General features: G+C 30.8%; 1 protein-coding gene and 1 long non-coding RNA gene across 6 annotated transcripts in view; one reads left to right on the top strand and one right to left on the bottom strand.

Moving 5' to 3' along the window:
* The window catches only part of LOC145975813 (uncharacterized), a 118,555-nt gene extending 108,407 nt beyond the window's left edge, over positions 1–10,148 (top strand). For both annotated transcript variants that reach the window (XM_083106563.1, XM_083106562.1), the window contains exon 3: positions 9,657–10,148. In XM_083106563.1, the coding sequence (XP_082962689.1) occupies positions 9,657–9,737 (81 nt within the window). In that variant the 3' untranslated portion in view covers positions 9,738–10,148. The remainder of the gene's footprint in view (positions 1–9,656) is intronic.
* Positions 1–22,031, bottom strand: part of LOC145975814 (uncharacterized) — a 211,806-nt gene that overhangs the window by 73,551 nt on the left and 116,224 nt on the right. The gene's annotated exons all lie outside the window — the stretch shown is intronic.

A 22,031-nucleotide genomic window follows, 5' to 3' on the forward strand; every position in this document is an offset into this window, starting at 1 on the left:
ATTTCGAAAATTTTTAATATCAACACAATATTTCTGCCAATATTATCTTAAGTCTTGTTACCTTATAAGACTCCACTTGTAAAAAAGCCTCGGAAGTTAAATATAATTCACCAAAACTATATAAGAATTCATACTTGCAATGATATACAGAATGTTATCAAGTTAACAAGCCACATTTTCTCAATCTTAACTATCTTCTTAAATGAAGTATTTTTTCCTTAACTAAAAGTATTGGAAAATATAATAGTTTTATTCAATATAAAATTGAATTTTCTCAATTTTAATAAATTTGATAAATTATTGTATAATAGATTTGATATTATTGATCATCTTTATAGAGGCAATGCTTTGTAGTAATATATATCTTCATGTGGCACAATACTATACTGACGTAATACTCTTAGGTATCCATACCAGCTTGCCGTTATTGTACTTGTGTGAAGATGCTTAGGGAGTCGCCGTATATTCTCACGTTACAAGCACGAAATACAACGTAACCGATCCTACCGAGCATGTAAGATATACATACGGTACCGGTAACCGGCTCAACTATTCACGATTTAATTGGTATCAGTTACGCCTTAACCATGTTGCGGATATGGGCAATGCGCGATGTATTTTGGGTCGATTTATTTAGCAGGTTGATTAACTATCTTCAACCTTTACGTCTCGAGCTATTGCGTGCTTTAATCCTGAAAATACTGAGATTTCCGGTGCACGCAAGAAGCATATATTATTATTTATTAATCTTATAAAATCAATCAATAGAATTAATTAATTATTATTAATCTATAAAATTATATTTATTAATCTAAATATATAATTGCATTATCTTATCGAAATAATTTTTTCCGTGTATTATTAAAATGTAAGAATAGTAATAATAATATAATTAAATATAAGAAAAATATATAATAATAAAAGTATATATGTAGCTCTTCTCACACACGTTATCTTATTATTAAGTAAAAATATATTTATATTATTTAAAAAGAAAATAGAAAAAAGACTTGTATGGTCAAGTTGAATTAATTTTTTCCCCTCCACATAATTTCTTGCAATTTTTAATTAAAGATTAAAAAACGGAAGTTAGGAAATTGATAACAAGAGCGAATTAACAGTCAGGAAATCGTTATCCATTCCCTCGTAACAAAGTTAATTGAAGCGATAAAAAGTGTATTTTCGCATCCACCTGTTCGCTTCCACAAACGATGAAAAAATAAGCGAAACTCTCTCGAGAAATGCGATCGATTGTTTTCTTAACTAACTGTTATGATCATTATTTCCATAACACAATACCATTTTTTCGACGGGCATAATCTATCTTATGAATTATATTATGAATTATTTTATGAATTATTGAGCAACTTACCCTAAAATCCCAAAGAGAACTTTTGTTCGCGGATTTTTTTTTCCAGCCGATTAATTTCCACGCCGACTTTTCGGCATTCGCGTATAAATCTCCGTCACGAGCAGCTTTTCCCGATTTCTTCTCACGTTTGTCTCCTCATCTCGTGTAATGCCTTCTTATCCGTATTCAATAGAGTTGCACAAGACTCAAAACAAAACTGTATTCCTAAAATTTTGTATTGGTATTGAAAATGATCGAAAATTTAAATATTATTTGAGTGAATTTTTGTAACAAAAATCTCGTTTATTGTCTTTTATCGATCTTATTATTTTTACCTAATACTGTGAATTGAAATAATACAAAATTGAATATATAATCTTTATAATATAATTTAAAATAATAATTATTTATACTATTCGTTATTTCTCAAAATATTGTAAACAAAGTTTTGTGTAACTAAATAATTGTGTAAAATTTTATATTACGCATAATAAAAAATCTGATCTTGATTTTGTCAAAAATCTTGCTTTAATAACTAATTAATTTTATGTTGATCTTGTCTCGAATTTCAAGATAGGACAATATCAAAACTTGTCTTGCTATCTCATGTAACCGCAGTTTATTGTCTTAATTATTCATAAATTTCTCAATATAAACGTTTTTATTTATTAAGTAAAATTTTTTAAGTTTATATAATATAGTGATTTTTTTTATATAATGAGATTTTTTTCTCATCTAATTTACAAATATACATATTTTAGCTTGTTTAAAAAATCAATAATCTTAATTTTAGTGTTGTCTTGATAATTAATTAAAAATCTTGTCTTGATTTTGACTTTCTAGACAACACAAGATAATATCAAGACTAATTTTGATATCTCTAACCCTATTAGTATTGGAAGTAATAGAGAAAGTCGAGTTCATGAAAAATAGACAAATTAATGTGATAATTTAATATATGCAGATCATGCAGAGATGTTAAATAAAAAATCTTGATTAATGCGAAAACGTAACAGACTACAATGCTGTAATATATTATAAAATATATTACATGTCCTTTTAAATAAAAAAAGAAATAAAACGTGTACGTTCCATTATTTTATCTGATTTGCATAAATACTTTATATCTTGCATTTTGTCGTTGGCAAAGTCAACTCAAAGAGAGAGATAGAGGGAGGCAATAGCGAGATATCCGCCATAAAATCAGCATAATGGATAGCGCGATAAAAGCGCACTCGAATGTACGGTATCGCGAGGAATAGAGAGATTTAGAGAGATGGAAGAATCGCCGGAAGGAAATGGAAGAGTTCGGCGCTGCGGACACCGACCGATCGACCACAATGGCGACGGATCATTTTTATTCTTCCCCTCTCGAAACATGTGACTTTTTTTATTCTTCCCCTCCCGAACCATTTGACTTTTTTTATTTAACCAAGCTTCTTTATTTGGTTTATACGAGCTGATTCTATCGATCGGATTTTTTTATCTCGAAAATCACCATGTACATAAAATGCTTATATATATATTTATTATAATCAAACAAAATAATATTAAAACTTTGAAAATATTTTATTGAAATCATTATACACGCAAAAAAAATTCACACACATGTGTAAAAAAAACCATGAAAAGGAAGCGATTTTTATTTCTACTTTTCCATTTGCATTTAACTCGAATAAATAAAAGAATTACGGTTTCTGAAATATTCAAAAATTAATAAACATTTCTATATAAATTATATTTATTGAATAAACGATTTGTCGAAAAATTAACAGTAATATGAATAATAATTACAGTTCTATATTCAATTAATGATACGAGAATGGCATATGGTTTTATTTTTGTTTCATTTTACATCATTCATATTCAAAACGTTATTCGAGTGCAATGTACATTATGCAAACTTCAATTCTCATATTTCTCTCCCTTCTGTATCATTTCATTGCTCATCAACAGATATGACGGTAATTCTAGTGTTTAGTAACACGTACACTTATTATGCGGACATAACGTTAAACCAGTTTACCAGTATAATTAGCATTTCATTGTCATCAAATTACACTTTTCCCAACGACGACGTAGCTCAATTACATCTCTCGCATATGCTGTTACGAGATACTCATATCAATTATCCTTTACGGTATCGACGTCGCGCGTAGATGTATGCGTTTGTCATTCCTCAAATTTGCAATTAATCGCGATATAATTAATGTCAGAATTCATCAGGGCATTTTGTTAAAAAATTGCGAAATGATTATCACAATAATAATTATAAAAATGTGAATGAAGTGGAAACATAGTGAAAAAGAATTGTCTTTATAAAAAAGACATGGAAAAAGAAGCTGTTTTAATGTGAAAAATTCTTAATTTTAATTTTTAATCTCTTAATTTTAATTTTTAATTTTTAATTTTTAATTTTTAAATTTAAATTTAAACTTAAATTTTAAACTTTCCTCAATCCTTAACATATATCAAGATTAATGATACACATTTGTCAAAAGTATAACATATTTAATACATTGATATATTGGAATATATAATAATTCTAATGCTTCTCCCTCTCTATTATTCTTCTCTAATCTGTGCACTTTTGCTGCTACTTTTTAGTTTATTTCTTTTTTTTCTTCAGTTATATCTATAATTTTTTTCATAATGTCGTATCAAAGGAAAAATAATTCAGAACGTTACGAAATTTGTAAAATTGCGTTTGACAGCTCCAATGCATTTATAAATTCACGAAGGTATACATTAATGTTAAAATTGCGAGTTGTTTACAAAATAATAATTAACATTAATGTATACAGTGAAAGAGAACTTTATCTTTATAAAAAAAATGTTCATGGAAAGTAGCCATTTTAATACGAACTTTAATACAACTTTGAAAAGTCTTAATTTTAAAATTCTCTCAATCCTTAACGTATATTAAGATCAAAATGATATATACTGAGAAAAAAAAGTTGTTAACTTGAATCGTTCACCCAAATTATTATTTTTTTAACTGAAATATTTAAGTATTTAAATTAAATAGTACATATTAAATCTAACATGACATCTATTTAACTTAAATATTTCAATCAAAAAAGTAATAATTTAGTTGAACGGTTTAATCAAGTTAACAACTTTTTTCTCAGTGTACATTTGTCTAAAATGAATATAATGTATTTGATACGCTGATTTATTTTAATATAATTCTATTCTTGTTTCCCTCTCCTGTTTATGCTTTTCTAATCTTGTGTTGCTACTTTTTAGTTTTTTTTTCACGAACGTGAAGACGTTTTTATAATTATAATTTATAATTTTATCATATTTATCATATTCATCATATTTATAATTTTTTTATAATACTTTCATAATAATTCTTTTTTTTCATAATAATTCTTTTTCATAACATTGAAGGAAAGATAATTCTAGGACGTTACAAAATTCACAAAGCTGCGTTTGGCAGCTTCACTGCGTTTACAAATGCACGGAGAGTATATATATTAATTAATTAAATTATAAACGAGCTCATTCATATGTGAGAAAGGGAAACAAGAACGGAAGGGGAGATTCGCGCAACACGATATTTCGCGGCACGAACGTTGATGTGCAACAGTATGATGTGCGTATCTACATAAATTAATTGTGTGAGATACGCACATGTGTATGATACGTAATGGGCCACGCGCATCGCTCGCACGGCCTGCATAATAATTGCGCGTACATAAACGTAAGAGGGGGGGAAGGGGAGGCCCGGATATAACGCTCGAGTATCGTTTGCTTTACCTACAAACGCGCGTTTGCCGACGGTAATCGTTATCTAATGAAACAGTCGGGCCGGCAAATAGAGTTGAATTGAATTTACTGTTACCGCTGTACACGTGGCCGGAATTTACCGATGGACGCCTAAAATCAATAGAGTCTATTTAACGTTACTTTACAATTCATGCTGACATTTCGAACCCCGGAATATTTGCGGTGGACGCCTCCGACACGTCTCGCTCCCCTCTCGTGGCTTTTGACGGGTAAATTTTATCTTCCGTTCAGCAACCAGGTACAGGTATTGTCTATGATCGATGCAAAATGTTCAATTATCGTCATTTCCTATAGAAATTCTACCGTTAATTCCCAATTCAGTTTTTCCTAAAAGTGATATCGTTAAAAAAAAAAAGACATTCGCGTATCGTATTTACCGTACCATAAGCTGGATGAAAAATAAAGCTCATCACGAGCGCAGAAAATTTCCTGACCATCTTCCTTTTGCTCTTTTTATCACCCTCATAATATCGTATTTACGCGGGACCAATGATATCTTGCGTGGCAGCTAAAGGCTCTTGCGGAGCTCAAGTTTATCTCATTGACGTTAAATAGGAAAAAGGGGGATGAACCAGAGAAGAGCGAAACGAGAAATTGAGAGCAAGCAAGCCTATCAAGGGAAAGAGAAGGACTGTACACCGAGAAATTGCGAGAAGACATAGCGAAGCGATATAAAAAGTCCGGAATGAATAAAAGTGCGTGGAAAAGAATGCGAGTAGCTCGTAGGAATAAATTAAATTTCCAATTTATGCAGCTTCGTTGGAACGAATAATTGACGATTCGCCAAGTTTAATTTTTCATGTAGTAATTATATTTTAAAAAGGACTCTGCAATGTTACGGATTTACGTAGTCTTTGCGCTATAAGCCGTTCAAATTGTCACCTTTACGCCTCACCTCGGAGGAAACCGAAAGGCCGGTTAGCCGAAGGGGATCCCTAAGGATATTTGTTTAAGCACTGAGACCGCAGAGCGTTCCCCACAATTTCCCGTAGAATTTACGCTTTCGAAAACCCTCATACATTTTCACGACTTCATCTTCCACGCCTCGAGCCTACTTGATTGCTATTTCCGAAAATTTTCACACCAAATGCAATATAAATATCTCTGCTGTTTTATTCTAAACTCGTTCCACGCAGAGTAAAAATTTATTTATTATTTTTTATCATATAAGATACCGATAGTAATTCTTCGAAATTTTTGAATTTTTATTTTGAAATTTATATCGTGTTTTAAAATACATATCTTTGGTCTTTTTAAATTAGGAAAATTAAGAGCATTAATTACGCTAATTTTAGAAAATCATCTGCAGGAAGAAATATACAATTTTTTATACTATATAAATCATCTGTAGCAGGAAATATATATAATATTTTATGCTATATAATTTTTACTATGTAACTTTTTATATTTATTTGTTCCATCCGCATTTTTTACGTAAGTAATGTTTCTTTTTTTGTACAAGAAAAAGACGGCGAAGGCTCATTAATACCTCTTTGCATACAGTAATAAGTAGTAACCCCCTCCCATTAAAATTCTCTAAATAAATTATCTTTTCTCCGCATTTATTTCATGCAGTTTATTATCCACATAGAAAAAAATGAACAATACAAAGGAACCTCGAAGAAAAATTCTGATGCTGATGAATCTTTACACATGTAAGAAATTACTGAAATTAAGGAACTGACAGTCGTATCGCGAATCGGAATGACTCTCTGCATCGAGAATAAACGACCGTTGTTTCTCATTTCTCAAACGCAAAACGTATCTAGTCCGCAACGTTTGAAGTTTAACGATGCGGAACTTCTGCTCGACGGTTTATCCTCTCGCAACGGTTCATCCTTCTGCCCCTTGCCCTATCCCTCTCTCTCACATCGGTAGTTGCCGAATCAAAAATACACGATGCTGGCGAGCACCGACTAAACAACCCTTGGGTGTAGATTTATAGACGAGCGACACCCGCTGGGAAATCAGCATCGTCTATGCTTTCAGCGATCTCGCCGAAGAAAACGAAGAAGTTTTCAAGTTTTCATTGACGACGCTGTATCGTCACGCTGACAGAGAAAAGAAAGCCAGGAAATCGTGGATCCTATCGCTGTATTCTATTTAAGAGGACTCTTAATTAGAGTTGCACAAGATTCAAGACAAGACAATATTTGTAAAAATATTGTATTGATATTAAAAAGTTTCGAAAACTTAAATCTTCCTTTGGTCTTGAGTGATCTTTTTAGTAAAAACTTCATTCTGTGCATCATCTTGTCTCGTTTTTATTAACAATATTTATCTGATTGACTAAAAAATGTTTAAAATAATATTTAACAATCGCTAAATATATAATACATATATTTCGTATATGATTTTTATAATATAATTTAAGATAAAAAATTATTACTATTTTCTTCATTCGTTTACCTTCCCGAGAAACAACATATATATATTTACGAACTAAAAAATGACAAATATTTATAAATATATTTTAGCTTTTTCTAAAAATCAATAATCTTAATACGATCACAATAATCTTGACAATCTTAATGTTGGTATTGTCTTAACAACTAATTAAAAATCTTGTCTCTATCTTGTCCCGAATTATAAGACAAGACAAAATTAAGACTAATCTCAGTATCTCGTGCAATCCTATATTTAATCTTTAACGCTGGATATAACCCTAATCTCTTTAATTTAATTTTCTTTAATTTAATTAATTTCAAATTTAAGCATTGCAGTTAAACATAATCTAATAATTATTGGTACTACAAATTATATCTATATTAAGAATAATATAAGATTTATCAGTCTATAAAAGTCTATAAAATCTTAATGTCTTTTGCGCTCTGAATCCTATCCTAAATCGAAGAACGCAATAAATATTATAAAATTAAATTATTAAAAATAAATAGCAAATATTATTTACTTGAAAGAATATTTTTTTTCAAATGTTATCACTATTTTCTCCAAATATAATAATCTCTATTTAATTAACATTTTATTATTTAATTATAATTAAAAATGGAGAAAGAAGAAAAGGTTATTTGTATTTATTTTTATTTTCAATTGTAATTGTGTATTAATTTTATGTTTGATATGTTACGAATTATATGCACGTTGATAATTGATCAATAAAATAATATGTTCTCGGAATTAATACAGTAAAAAAAAAGAATAATGAATCGACTTGAGGTATCTCATTGGTACCTTCAACCGACCGGCATTAAAGTTTCAAGCTGTCACTGTATCCGTGGGGGATAAAATGCCGCGAATGTGCGCTGCAATTTAACCACATGCCCTCGAATTTCCACCTCTCGCTAAAGTGCCAAATGTTTTGTAACTTTCTATTTTATTTTTTCGTCTTGCTTTTATTTTAACGTGTGCAACGACAGAAATTTCGCATTCGATTTTCGTATTATTTTCTTTTTTTATTTTCCCGCTAAATAATCTCGAATAAATTATTGGAAGAATCAAAAATATATTGAAGTAATTATAAAGTATTTTGTCATTGATAAGAAACTTCTTTTTGGAAAAGTATTCTATTATTCTGGATATTTGAATGTTGGATTATTTTTTTTATATATCTTATATGTCTTCTATCTTTTATATGTCTATCTCTGCACAAATTAATTAATTAGGAGATTAATCATTATTATTAAAAATAATTGCCAGATTGTAATCTTCGTCTTGATGAAAGAATGAAAGTAACAAATTTTAAAAAATAGCGAAAATATAATGTTGCTATCTAATTCTATCTTACACATAAGTAATATCAATAATTATTACAAACTTGTTCCTCGCCGCATGCGGCGACGCGGAAAACGAAAGATAGGGAGAGAAGAGTCACGATAATAGTTATCGTAATAGCGAAATCATGACGCTTGTTTGCACGTGCGTTCCTTAATTTCCCACAAACGAACACTCTCAACAGATATTACAGTGAAAAGTAAAAAAATGAAATAAAAGGAGAACGAGACAGGTGCAAGGAACATTTATTGGATAATTTCATCCCCGTAAACACGTAATTTCGGTTATTTTCAAATCGATCGTTACTCTTTCTGAAGGAGAAAAGTTATACTAAAGATCAGATAAGAATGTTGGCTAGTGTTATTAAGAAGTAACACAAACATATACAAGTTACATTAATTTTCAATACAAGTAATAATAATAAATAAATATATATAATAATATATTTATAAATGTCAAATTGAGAAATAAGCTGAACGATAAATTAATTCATTAAAAAATTAATTCAATAAAAAATTTCTTTAAATATATTTATGTACTCAAAATGCAAGAAATGCTCAAAATTGAAAATCCAGAATCGTTATATACATAATATAATACAAAAATAATTTTGACTATTTTAATTTAATATTTTAGGATATTTTTAAAGAAAATAAAATACCTAATAAAATATTTTATTTAGTTTCGTTTTTATTACATTATTTTTCGCTATATAAAATTTCTTCGCGTTCTAAAAATATTTAATTTATTCATGACATCAATCTCTTTATGCTTTCAGTGTTCCAGTACAGCTTCGGGCGATTTCTCGGAGCGAGTAGCGGCGCTTCTGCAATCATCTTCGACCCAGGACGATTGCTAGTAGTACGCGCTACGATATATGATAGCGCTTTCATCCCTAGTCCAGCACATCAACGAGAGGGGTAAAGGAGAAGGTGCAGCCGAAGGGAGAAGCGATCCAACGCGCTCCAAATGATTTTTGTCGAGCTAATCTGTAAGCTTTAAGAAGAAAGCGAAAGTGTCGCGGAGACAAACGATTGTCAGAGCAAATCGCGATTTTCCTTGTCTGAAAATCGATCCCTCTTGAGACTCTTCTCTTTCGCGAGAAAATCGATTGGGCGCTCGATATCATTGCTCACAAGTTAATTTTCTAAATGTATCTATGTAAAGCAAAATTATATGTTACAGCAGAAAAATTACTGCGTGTAGGAAAAATTAAATTTTTCATTTTTATAAAAGTTAATACTCTTTCTTTCAATTAGAATATATATAATAGAATATATGTAATAGATTCAGTTTTGTATATTTTTTTATATTAATGTTAATAAGATATCATTAAAACAATATTTTATTTGCAATTAGAGACATTATTAATTTTGATAACATCCAGAGACAAGATCATATATTTATTTGAAGGCTTGTTGAAAATATAGTTAGCAGTTTGCATAATCCTTTTCTTTTCAAACGAAAAAATGAAAAATAAAAAAATTTTGTATTTTAATATAAAACAAATTTTGTGGCAATTCTCTTAAAATAAAATCCGAACATCACATAATTAATAAATATATCCGCATGTACCTACATGAGAAGTAACGAGATCGGACGAAAGTGAGGATAATACAAAGTTTTCCGCCGTCAGTCAAAAGTGAGTGAATGATATAATGAACGTGTGTGTACGTGTGTCTGTGTCTACATGTTGTGAATGTGCAGGCAGAGGTCGGAAAACGTGAGAGATAATTTTGAACGAGCATGTGAGTAGGTGGGTGGGAGTTGAAATGGCAGGGTGATCTTTCTGGCGAGGACGCAGGCGTTAAATTTCCAGATAGCCCCGGCAAATAAGTGCCGCGTAGATAAGCGCGGAAAAGCTGTGCCAACCGAAGGTAGGGAAACGAGCAGAAAAGAAGGTAGCACCTGCAGAAAAAACGAAAGGAGGGAGCCGTATCGTGAATACGGGTGCGATAATGGCGCGAAAATGGCGTCGGTGTGTGCGAGAAGAAGAGGAGGCGTCGAAATTGCGAGTCACTCGGTACATACGCGAGGAAATTTTCCAAAATTAGAATCGTATTCCGGAAAAATCAATACATAACGTGTTACATTTGCAGATTTACCATCTCGGGAAGGATTATAATTATAGCAGTTAATTTTTGTAAGTAATATGATGGAGCCGTAAATATAATAAAAATGGCGATTTAAAGAAACCAACTTCCATCATTTATTTGTTAATATTGTACTAATAAATGGCATTAGGTAATTATTAAGAAAATTAAGGATCTGATGAAATATACTCTGTAAGTTTTAAAACGAAAAACAGCATATTAAACTTCCAAAGTCTCTTCAATGTTTCAAAGTTTAAAATATGAAGTAAAAAAAGAAATAAAAATAGGGAAATAAAAAAAGAAAACGAACGAAGTTTAATCCATACAAAACATTGCAACAATATTCCCAAAATATTGCTGCAATATTTTGTGCTGTATGGGAATAGTTTTGAGTATTTTTGTGCTCTTTTATGCAGAATTAATCAGAAATTAAGAACTTGTTTCACTCAGAGATATCAATTTTTAATAATTTTTTAATAATCCTGGGTTCATATTTTATTTAAAGTATTGATTCTCTTTTATATGCCAATAAAAATCATAAGAATTTATGATTTTGGGAAAGGAAATGAGTGTTTTATTGTAAAATTTATTTAAATGACAATTTTCGATTAATATGTTTTCTTTTCACGATTGTTATCGTCTTCGATTTTAGCGGTAAATATGATGCTCGCGGTAACAGATGCATAGCCATTTCGCGTTCTACATATTGAATTCCGCGCAACGAGATCTATACAAATTGACGCCGTTACAGATGTCACGTATATGTATATGTACATGAAAGCATGAATATTCACGCTACGAAAAATATACGGAGGCCCGAGCGCCGCGAATATCGATACCCAAGATTGCCTAACCGCGAGCGAAGCGTGAAATATTTAAATCCACGTGCTGAAATGTTCTGAAAACCGCGCCGACATTTGCATGACACATTTCATCAGTGGCTTCGACAGACTCCAAAGGTTTCGAATCGAAAGTAAAAACTGAAGAAAAAGAAAGAAGAGAAAATACACAATCGTGATTTACACGTATCGAAGATTTATAATTCAGAGTTTGAAAAATATGGAAATATATACATGGATTCGTAACAAGTCTATTAGAATATGTAACAACAATAAAAAGAACAATTTTGATTCTATATATATAAACATATATATATATATATATATATATATATTTGCTCAATGTACGAGATTTTAAATTTTATGAAAACACTTTCGAAAATCTACTAAAGACATTTTTTTGAGGTCAAATAATTCTATTTTGAATGTAGCTGGCATTTTATGTTTTCAATAATATGTAATTTTTTGCAGCAAATAAATATGAACACACGTGAAATTTTAATTTGTTATAAAATAGTATAAAATTTTATTTTATTCGATATAAAATTTTAATCTCTTCCTGATATATATATATATATTCTAGCTACATTCAAAATAGAATTATTTGACCTCAAAAAAATGTCTTTAGTAGATTTTCGAAAGTGTTTTCATAAAATTTAAAATCTCGTACATTGAGCAAATCATCCAGTCGATTATGACAGATTATGTTCTTTTTCGCGTTTCACAAATATCATAATTGAATCGTACTGTTACTCGAGTGACTCATTCGTCATAATTAATCACGTCGCAGTCAACCGATATCGTTTTATTGACTCCGTTACACGCTACGCCTGTTCCATAATGACACTTGGAGTTTCCGTGTCTGTGAAACTGGGTCGTTTACGAGTCGCAAGCGCAAAAACACTAAAGTAGCAAAATCGTTTGTGATTTACCTCATGGATAGAGTTATAAGCTACGGCCTCGTTATAGATTGACTGCGATAAGGCAGTCAAAGATTATCATCTTCGCGATCATCGTAATTTCAGCGACACCCAAGTTGTAACAATTCAAAAAAACATAGGTAAAGACTTTAGACAAATCAATAATTATGTATTAATCAAGGAGTTTTAAAAAATTCAAATAACGAGATAGAATATAAAGAATATCATATTCTTCTTAATAAATTTTTTTAACTTTATATAAATTTTTTAATTGACATTCTTCTGTTTTTAAATTTTCTAATTGACATTCTTTGTTGCGTATTTAATATTAAAAATTATATAATCAGTAAATATAAATTTAATTAAAAAATTAGAAGTTAGTTCTTATTTGCCATTTTTTAATTTTTTAATTATTGTTATTGTTTGAGCCAATTTTTTATTTTAAGTATAAATTTTTATCTCATGGTAAGAAGTTTTCTTGTAGTTACAATTTAATTCTCAAAGTTTCATTTTCAAATAATTCAAGTTGGTATAATTATCTAATATTGGTAAATATATTCATACTTCGGATTATGTTTTGCTAATTCGCGCGTAAACTCAAGTGATAGTGATCGATTTTGATCGGACATGAGGAAGGAAATGCTATCATTTTCTTCGCCGCTATTTTTTAGAAGCTCTATCAAATAATTTCATTATTCCCTGAAATATTTTACAAAACGTCGGAGTGAAATTGATCGAATTTCGATCAAATTCTTGAAAAGACAATGCGAGAACAGACAGCCATGCGACGGGTTGCTCTTTTTTGTCCTCTTCTCTCTCTCTCTCTCGTTTCTTTGTCTAAAAGTTCAATTTTCCTCCTGGATAAATGGAAACGTGGATCCACGGCAGCATTTTAACGTGAACGAGAATACTAAATAAAGTCTGCCATTCGACTACGCTCTTAATCGGCCGCCTGACAAGTTTAGAATAGCTATATATGAGATTAGCTATTACTTAAAATATAGCTATATATTCTAAATGTATAATATAACTCATTATGCTAGTTATTCCAATAATATAGATTCCAATAAAATATTTATAACATCGTCGCGACTATATTTATAATATCATTGTAACCATCCATCTTTTGACATAATTTTATAATTAATCATTTTAATTCGCGTGAATGAATTGATTGATGAATGAGTAAAAAAAGATATAACTTTCAAAAATCCACTTGTGTATGTAAAAGTGCGATTGATAGGGACGTGGATATAATTAAAAAGATTGCAATTTATCCACTTATTGATTAATTATTTTCTGCAAATTACAACGTATCCTAAATTATAATCAGTAATGCAGTATGTATAGTAGAAAATAATAAATATATTCAAATTTATTAAAATATAACAAATTAATATTTTTCCACTTATTTATTATTTTAAATAATAAAAAAACATTTTAATTAAAAAATATCTGACAAAAATGTCATTTTTTTCTTATTTGTTTTTCATAAAGACATAAAATAAAAAAATTTTAATATAAAAGAAAACTTTTATATTTAACTCTCAGTGATTTAATTACACAATTATTATTAATTATTACATTTCAATCTTCTGATGTAACGCAATTGCGGAATCGAAAATATTACAATTCACTTTGTATAAATCCACCAATGCAATATCATGAATAATCTATAACTGGTAATGGTCAATTTGTTATAAAATTAACCGTAACTTGACAAAGCATATTTCCATGTAGCAAGCAATATCGCTTCCGGCGATTGGACAGGCAGCAATGATGTAAACTGCATTGTAAAATCAATATTCGCATAACGCTAATACGCCACTATGTTTTAGTCAAATTAGAATTTCGTGGTACAGTGTGTACACCGAGAGTTTAATGTCGTTAGCATAAATAAATTTAATCCCCCCCAATCGGAAGATTATTACAAACTACGGTCAACATAATGATAAAACACAGGCAGGAATATATAACAATATATTATAAGTTGTCACTGAAACAATAAATAGACAAACAATAAATAAATGCGCGTCTTTTAAGCAAATCCCTTATTGAGATTCCGCGAGAGAAAAAATCGTGTATCAAAGGTACGATTTTGCAAAAAATTGCTTTGAGCAAAATGACGCGCTGTAATTTTTAACGTTTGCTCCGATTGCGATCGTAAATGAAAATGCGAAAAATCATGATTTCACGAACAAAGCGATTTCGTCGCCAACGCCAATCGGCGCTTTAACTTTTGTTCTCCGAGAGCGGACCGTATAAATAATACCGATACGAATAAATATTTGCAATCAAAATAGAAAGAGAGAGCAAGAGAGAAAGAGAGAGAGAGAAATATACTCGAAGCTGATTTGAAAGTAAATTCGATATGTTTTGAAACATAAAACAACACCAAAGCTATAAAGTTCGAATGCTAGTCGGCTGCGTGCAGTTTCGCCGTGGCCAGCAGTAACTGTATTTATTCTGGCCGCAACAACCGGCATTATTAATGCCTCCATATTGACCATGTGCTGCAAATTCAACCGCAGATTATAGACGTGTCGGAAACGTCTACGTCGGGGAAAGTTCTTGCGCTCATCGATAATAAAACGGATGCACATCATGATTCGCGAGAGATAAAGTTCCGATTATTTTGTCTACAATTACACACCTAACTCCTATATTAGTGAAAATATCTCAAGCTTAATAAATAATCCGAGATTTTTTTCAACAATAAATAAAATTGTTTCCGTAATTCGAGAAATATTACTGATGTTTGAATATTTTAGGTACTTAAATATGTAGAATATTGTATTTAAAAGAAAGCAAAAAAATAGGAATATTTGTAAATTAGATACAATTGTTTTTCCATGAAGACAACGAATACACATATGTATGTGTGTATATATATAGAGGGTGTCAGGGCAATCTCTTCCCAAAAAAAAGCTCTTGTAGCTTACCTCGAGAGCTTTTCAAAACACTATAATAAAGTTTTTTCATTGACTACTTTTCGAGGCTTGAAATAATCTTTTCATTTTACATAAACCATAAAATATCTAGTAAAATATTCATTTTTCGATTATCTTATCTTAATATTTTTATGTACAAAATAATCATAGGAATCAATTGGTGTAAAAAAAACACATAATTATTTCGAAGAAAAAATAGGTAATTTGCAATTAACAATTACATATTTGTTTTTCGATCATTCTTAATCTTTAATCGGAATATCGTCAATTTTCCATTATTCTGTAACTTTAACAAAAAGGTCGCTGCGAAAGCTATATAACGCATTTCCAATATGTTGCGAGCGCGTTCACATATCCGGACATGCATGACACACATGGTGCATTTTGCAGTTAATTCCGATTTCCCGCTCTGGCAAAATTCCTTTTTCGCAATACACTTTGCGCGCGTTCAGTATCAAAGCTAAAAGTCGAACGTCGAATATTGGAATCTCGAAACGGCCGCAAATGCGGCGGGGAAACAATTGCGCGGAAATTTCGTGCATTGCTCGCGCGCAACGCGGCTTCCGCTTTGCGTGGACGACCGCGAGCGGTAAAGGCGGTTAACCGATCAGCCACGGTACTCAATATCATTAAGGCTTTCCATATTTATGGTCCGTCGAGCATGACCGCAGCTATGAATTTATCGTAAAGCCGAATTACGCGCGAAATTATTCCTGTCGTCATAATCGTAGACATGTGAAATGTTACGCTGAATCGGTGTCGCATACGTTCCATCACTAATGCTTGAATTGCGATTAGTGTAGTTAAAATCGGAATTCGCCGGAAAAATTTTATCTCCATTAATTTTTATTATAATCTTATTTTTCCGAATATTTGAAAATACTTATAATTAAAATATTTTGAACATTATATTTTTACATATTACATTGTGTGCGCAAAATGTTTAGAAAATGTATAGAAAACGTAATATTATATTGTAATTTGAAAATAACTTTATGAAATGATTAGAGAAAGAAAAAGAGAGAGAGTTTTGTTTAACATTGTAACTTATAATACACTCAAAACTCGTTAAAAACAGATTTGTCTGTTGTTACGTAATATTTCAAAAATTTAAGTTATAATATATATTTATTATTATTATATAATATATATTTTCCTAATGTTTTAAATACAATTAATGAATCAGAGAAGAAGAGAAAATGTGTTTCTTGCTTGACTAGAATGGAAAAAATGTTTTTAGAGAGAATAATATTAAATTTATAAAAACTACATTAACCTAGAGATGTCAATAGAAAAGAAATAAAATGTTTTTTTCATAAAATACGAATTTTTGTAAAAAAAAAAACGTTTTTTCTTTTTTAAATTTTCTATTTTTCAGATATTTAACATCTTTATTCCGATTAATTATATAATTATGTAATTACTACTTTCTAATTTTAAAGATAAATTAGAAATTCTCCAAAAATACAGTTTGTAATTTTTAAAAATGTACTTTAGTCACTATTTTAAAAAAATTTTAATATTAGAAAATCTCTCTCTAAAATTCTTATATTTTTTTGAAAGTAATTTTAATAGATTAATGATATTTTTGCGATTATAAAATAATATCAAACACAACTTGATTCGAATAATTTTGCCGTAAAAATCGCAAAATGCACTAAAATTGCTTTTGAACAAAGATAAAAATATATAGAAGCTTCAATTTTGTTATCAAATTAACAAAAAAATATCAAAGAAAATATTTAAAAAATAATAATTTTAAAGAATATCAAATTTGTTTTTTTTTCCAATGATACAAACCATATATTCTTTCAACGTTTGTTTTTTTATTAGGAAAAAAAAATAACTTTTCTAACTAAAGCATAAATTTAAATACAAATTCATATCGTTCACACATATTTCGTATTTTCGTTTCATAAATGGCAAAGGCTTTCCGTGACATTGACGTGACGCGATATCCGCTGCCCGCAAAATGCGAATAGCCCCATCGTTCGAAATCTCACCAAGAATATCTAACTGAAATTCAATCCCCCACACCCTTCTTCACGCTTCAACTTGGGCCGACTCTACTTTTTATCCGCCGATCAGAAAGTTTCACGGAATTAATTAAAGGCACGTTAACTTCTCTTCTTGCGTTTTGCCGCTTGACGATTACGGATAATCGGTTGGCGCCACCGTTCGAGATGGCTTGTCCATCCCTTTCTGGTGGTGGTTCTTTGTCCCGTCTTCTGCCTGTCGCAAAATCAGACAAACGAGAAAAGAATTATCTGATTTCGTTGCTTCATTTTTGTGCCCAAGTCAGAAAGAAAGAGGAAAAAAGGGAGGACGAGAGAGAGAGAGAGAGAGAGAGTGAAAGAGTTAAAAAACTTTTTCGAAAAATTCGCGAGTCTTATTTTTGTGTAATCATTTAAATTAAAAATTATTATGACAATAAATCCAACATAATATATTAATATTATTTATTTATTGCTGTTGTAATATTAGCAATTACTTACGTTATTATTAGTCAATTATTAGTAATCAATTACGTTACATTACAAGTATTTACATGCATTCTCCATTAAAATTTATAAATACATTATGTACACATAAAATATATATTTTCAGAATAATTACTAAAATCTAAATGGATGAGTGTTCTGGAGAATATTTATATATTATCAGACTACATGTAAAATATGAGCAACTGTGTTATTTTAACAATCGAATACACGCATTACATTAATTGCACATTCAGATCGTTTCATTATATTCTCATAATGAGATTTCCAATCACTCAACAAAGAGAAGAGTCTTAAAAGAAGCTTGAAATTCGCTTCTCCAGCAATCAGGTGTGCGTTTATGATCACATATAATTATTATTATTATTACATTGAAATATTATTATTATCAGGGATCGATATCACTTTTGATTACGAGATGCAGCGAAATAGATATACACGTATACAGAGTGTCTCATCATTATACATCATGGGATAAAAGGGAATCAATTAAAATTTTATATCACTTTGAAATCATTTACAATGCGCGATTAGCCTATCACATGAAAACCTTTCGTGTTTTATTATTAATTGAATTATTACGTTTTATTCCACGCAAGAGAAATTTTTTTACATATGTACATGCAGCCAAACATTTTCTCATGAAGGAAGTGGGAAACAACAAAATGTAAGAATCTCTGTATACAGTTTGACACGTGTGAAAAAACGCGGGCAATGCTAATCGAATGGTATCAGACGTCTAATCGAACTATTAATATGTAAACTACGCACTAGTCTCTAAGTTCCACGATCGATAGCCGTAATTTATCGTTAAAAGCAGGTAACGTAAGGCAACTTTAAACTCACGATTAGCAATTAAGTCTTGCTCACGGAGCCCAGCTGTTCCCGGTAATACGCCTCTGAGCCCCGATCCTGCCTCATCTCCACGCGTCATCCTCTTTTTTCTCCCGCCCACCCTGTAGTTTCCGTTGCGCAGCCAGGGCTGGCCTGTCACCGACCTTTTTCTCTTATTCGCGCAGAGGCCAACCGCGCGCAGCTGGGTTAAGGATCAGGAGGATCTGATTAAATTGCTTGCGCGGGATGCAAGTCCGCAGGTGCGACGCGACGTTGAGTGCGCCAGGAAAATCCATATCGTCGTCGTTTCAAGAGAGAGAGAGAGAGAGAGAGAGAGAGAAAGAGAGACGCTACCGTATGTCCACCCGATTCTCAATTACGAATTCGCCACATCTGCGGATACGCATGAAATTCAGAAAAAAGAAAAGGAAGAAAAATTCCCAAAGGCGGAAGCGCGAGAAAACTTGAGAGAAATTTGTATTTGTTATTGTAATCTGAATAATTGAAATTTGTAATCTGTTATTCTGCGCGAAACACATTATAAAAAAAACTGTACAATTGTTTCGAGATAGCAAAAATTCGCGACCAGTACGGATATAATTAGAGATGTAAATAGGAAAGAAACGAAATATTTTTTCTTTTTCATAAAATACGGTTTTTTTATGAGAAGAAAGTTTCGACCTTCTCAAATTTTTTTTCAGATATTTATAATTTTTTTTTATTTTGATTATTATAAGTTGAGTTTTCATTATTTTTATTTTTTTTGATGATAGATTTAAACTAATCATTACAGTATTTTAGTTATAGTAATGTTATGTAATTATTATTTTTAATTAGATAAATTCTCTAAAAGCAAATCAAAATTGAACTTGAATTTCTTTATTATAAATGAAAAACACAATTTGTAATTATTAATGATGCACTTTAGCAATTACTTTAATATCATCAAAAGAACTAAAGTTCTTATATTTCTTAATTTATTTTTTCTCGAATGTAATTTTAATGGATTGGTGAAATTTTTACGATCAAAATAATTACAAACATGAAACATAATATTTGCGATTAATGATATAAACATGAAACAAGAAATAAACCAAATACAAAATAATCCAGATAATTTTCAATTAAACGCTTAATTAAAAATTTCTATTATCCATGTAATTCTAAAAATTATCCGAATATCGTGTATTTGCGATGTAATTTATCGCAAATATTTTATTAACTTATTAAAATTGCTTCTGAAAATGAAAAATGATAAATTAAAAATATCAGAATTTTATAGAGTTCTTTTATTAAATTAACAAAAAATATGAAAAAATAGTATTATATTTTTAAAAAATAAGAAAAAAGACAAATTTGCTTTTTTAAATTAAAAAGGCTTTTTTCATTTGTTTTCTATTAAAAAAAGGAACGATTATTCTATATCTGCAGATATAATACACAAATGTGTCAAAATATTGCGATCCCGAAGTTGGAGGCGCGAGTAAATGTTCATGGAATCAATCGATTGGGCTTGTGCGGCGTATCGTAAGATGCTGCGTAAGGAATTTCGGAACGCGACGAAAATTCCGAGACGCCGATCGACCGGGTGCGAATATCAGCATTTCTCGGGGCGCCTGATGTACCCGATCAGAGCGCGGTGACATTTCTGCAAAACGCCCGCGCGGAACATCCACGGAATTTCATTCTGACAGGATGCGAACGAGGAGGAACGACTTCCTCCTCGAATCGAAAACAATAGGAGCAAAACGATGACGGGCGCAAACGAAGTCGCACGCTCCTCGCTTGGCGTCCCGCGAGCAAGAGGAAGAAAAATTTTTTTAAGATATTTATATATTCAAGGGAGTTTTTCTCTCTCTCTTTCCCACAAGAGATTCTTGATCTCCTTAAGATGGTATACTGAAAGTTCATAATCAGAAAGGATCCTGCCGAGCCTCACGCATCCTTACATCCATTACTATCGGCGTTCCGGGTTTATATTCTCGGCAAATATATTTCGCGATCGCAGACGAACTGATCCTATCGAAATTTTCGGCTCAGATTTATCTAGGTAATTATTACTGTTATCGATGTAAGAGTGTGTATGAGAGAGATTTCGGAATCAGAAATTATCCAGATGGTGGAAATTCATATGCGCGGCACGTATATTCGTACAGAGTGTGTCAGGTTCGTTACCTTGCCTTTCAAGAGCGGATTATCTCCTGAAGGAGGTGAGAATTAAATATTTCTTAAGTTGAGTATCTTAAATGCTAATCACAATTCCATATAAAATGTTGATACTTTTATCAAGATGACTTAAATATTAAAGAATAAAAGAATGCAATCTCGACGACGAGTTTTCTCGAAAGAAAGAAATAAAATTGAACGAGAAATTTAAAAAAAGGAACGGTATACTTGGGACACTCGGTATATATAGAAATACATATGTGTATAACGCGTGTACATAATATACGTAGGACGGTGGGAATATACAAACTCTCATGTGTGGCGCGGAAAAAAAGTATTATAAATATAAATATATAAATACATATATATTATATACATATTATATACAAATAGCCTATGCGAGTAAGTTGTAACTATCCGTTGGTACATATCGCACATATGAGCGAAGGGAACGGGGAAAAATAAGCGGCGGGAGATCAGGTTTCAAAAGTCAGCGAGGGTAATGCAAAAAAAAAGGAAAAAGAAAAAAGAAAGAAGCAAAAAGAAACGCACTAGAGAAAGGATCGAGAAGCAATATCGAAGTAATATCACTTCAATATTAAAAAATGTGCACAAACGTGCTGCGTCGTGCATTTCTCTAACTGCCGTTACAGTAGAAGCGATTTATTAACAGATAAAAATATTTTACACCGCATTTATATACGTTGCGATTTATGATGCGATTTTATACTTCTAAAAAACTTTAAGTGACGATGGCAACTCCAAGAACAAGCTTTTTCTAACTTCTTCGGATTTTAATATAAAAGTTTTCAACATAAAGTTCTTTCTTCTTTTTCTGATATTTTTCAA

This window comes from Camponotus vicinus, unplaced genomic scaffold (genome assembly GCF_025532165.1).
Source record: "Camponotus vicinus isolate PSW18456_S1 unplaced genomic scaffold, iyCamVici1.0 SCAF_8, whole genome shotgun sequence".
In the NCBI taxonomy this organism is placed as follows: domain Eukaryota; kingdom Metazoa; phylum Arthropoda; class Insecta; order Hymenoptera; family Formicidae; genus Camponotus; species Camponotus vicinus.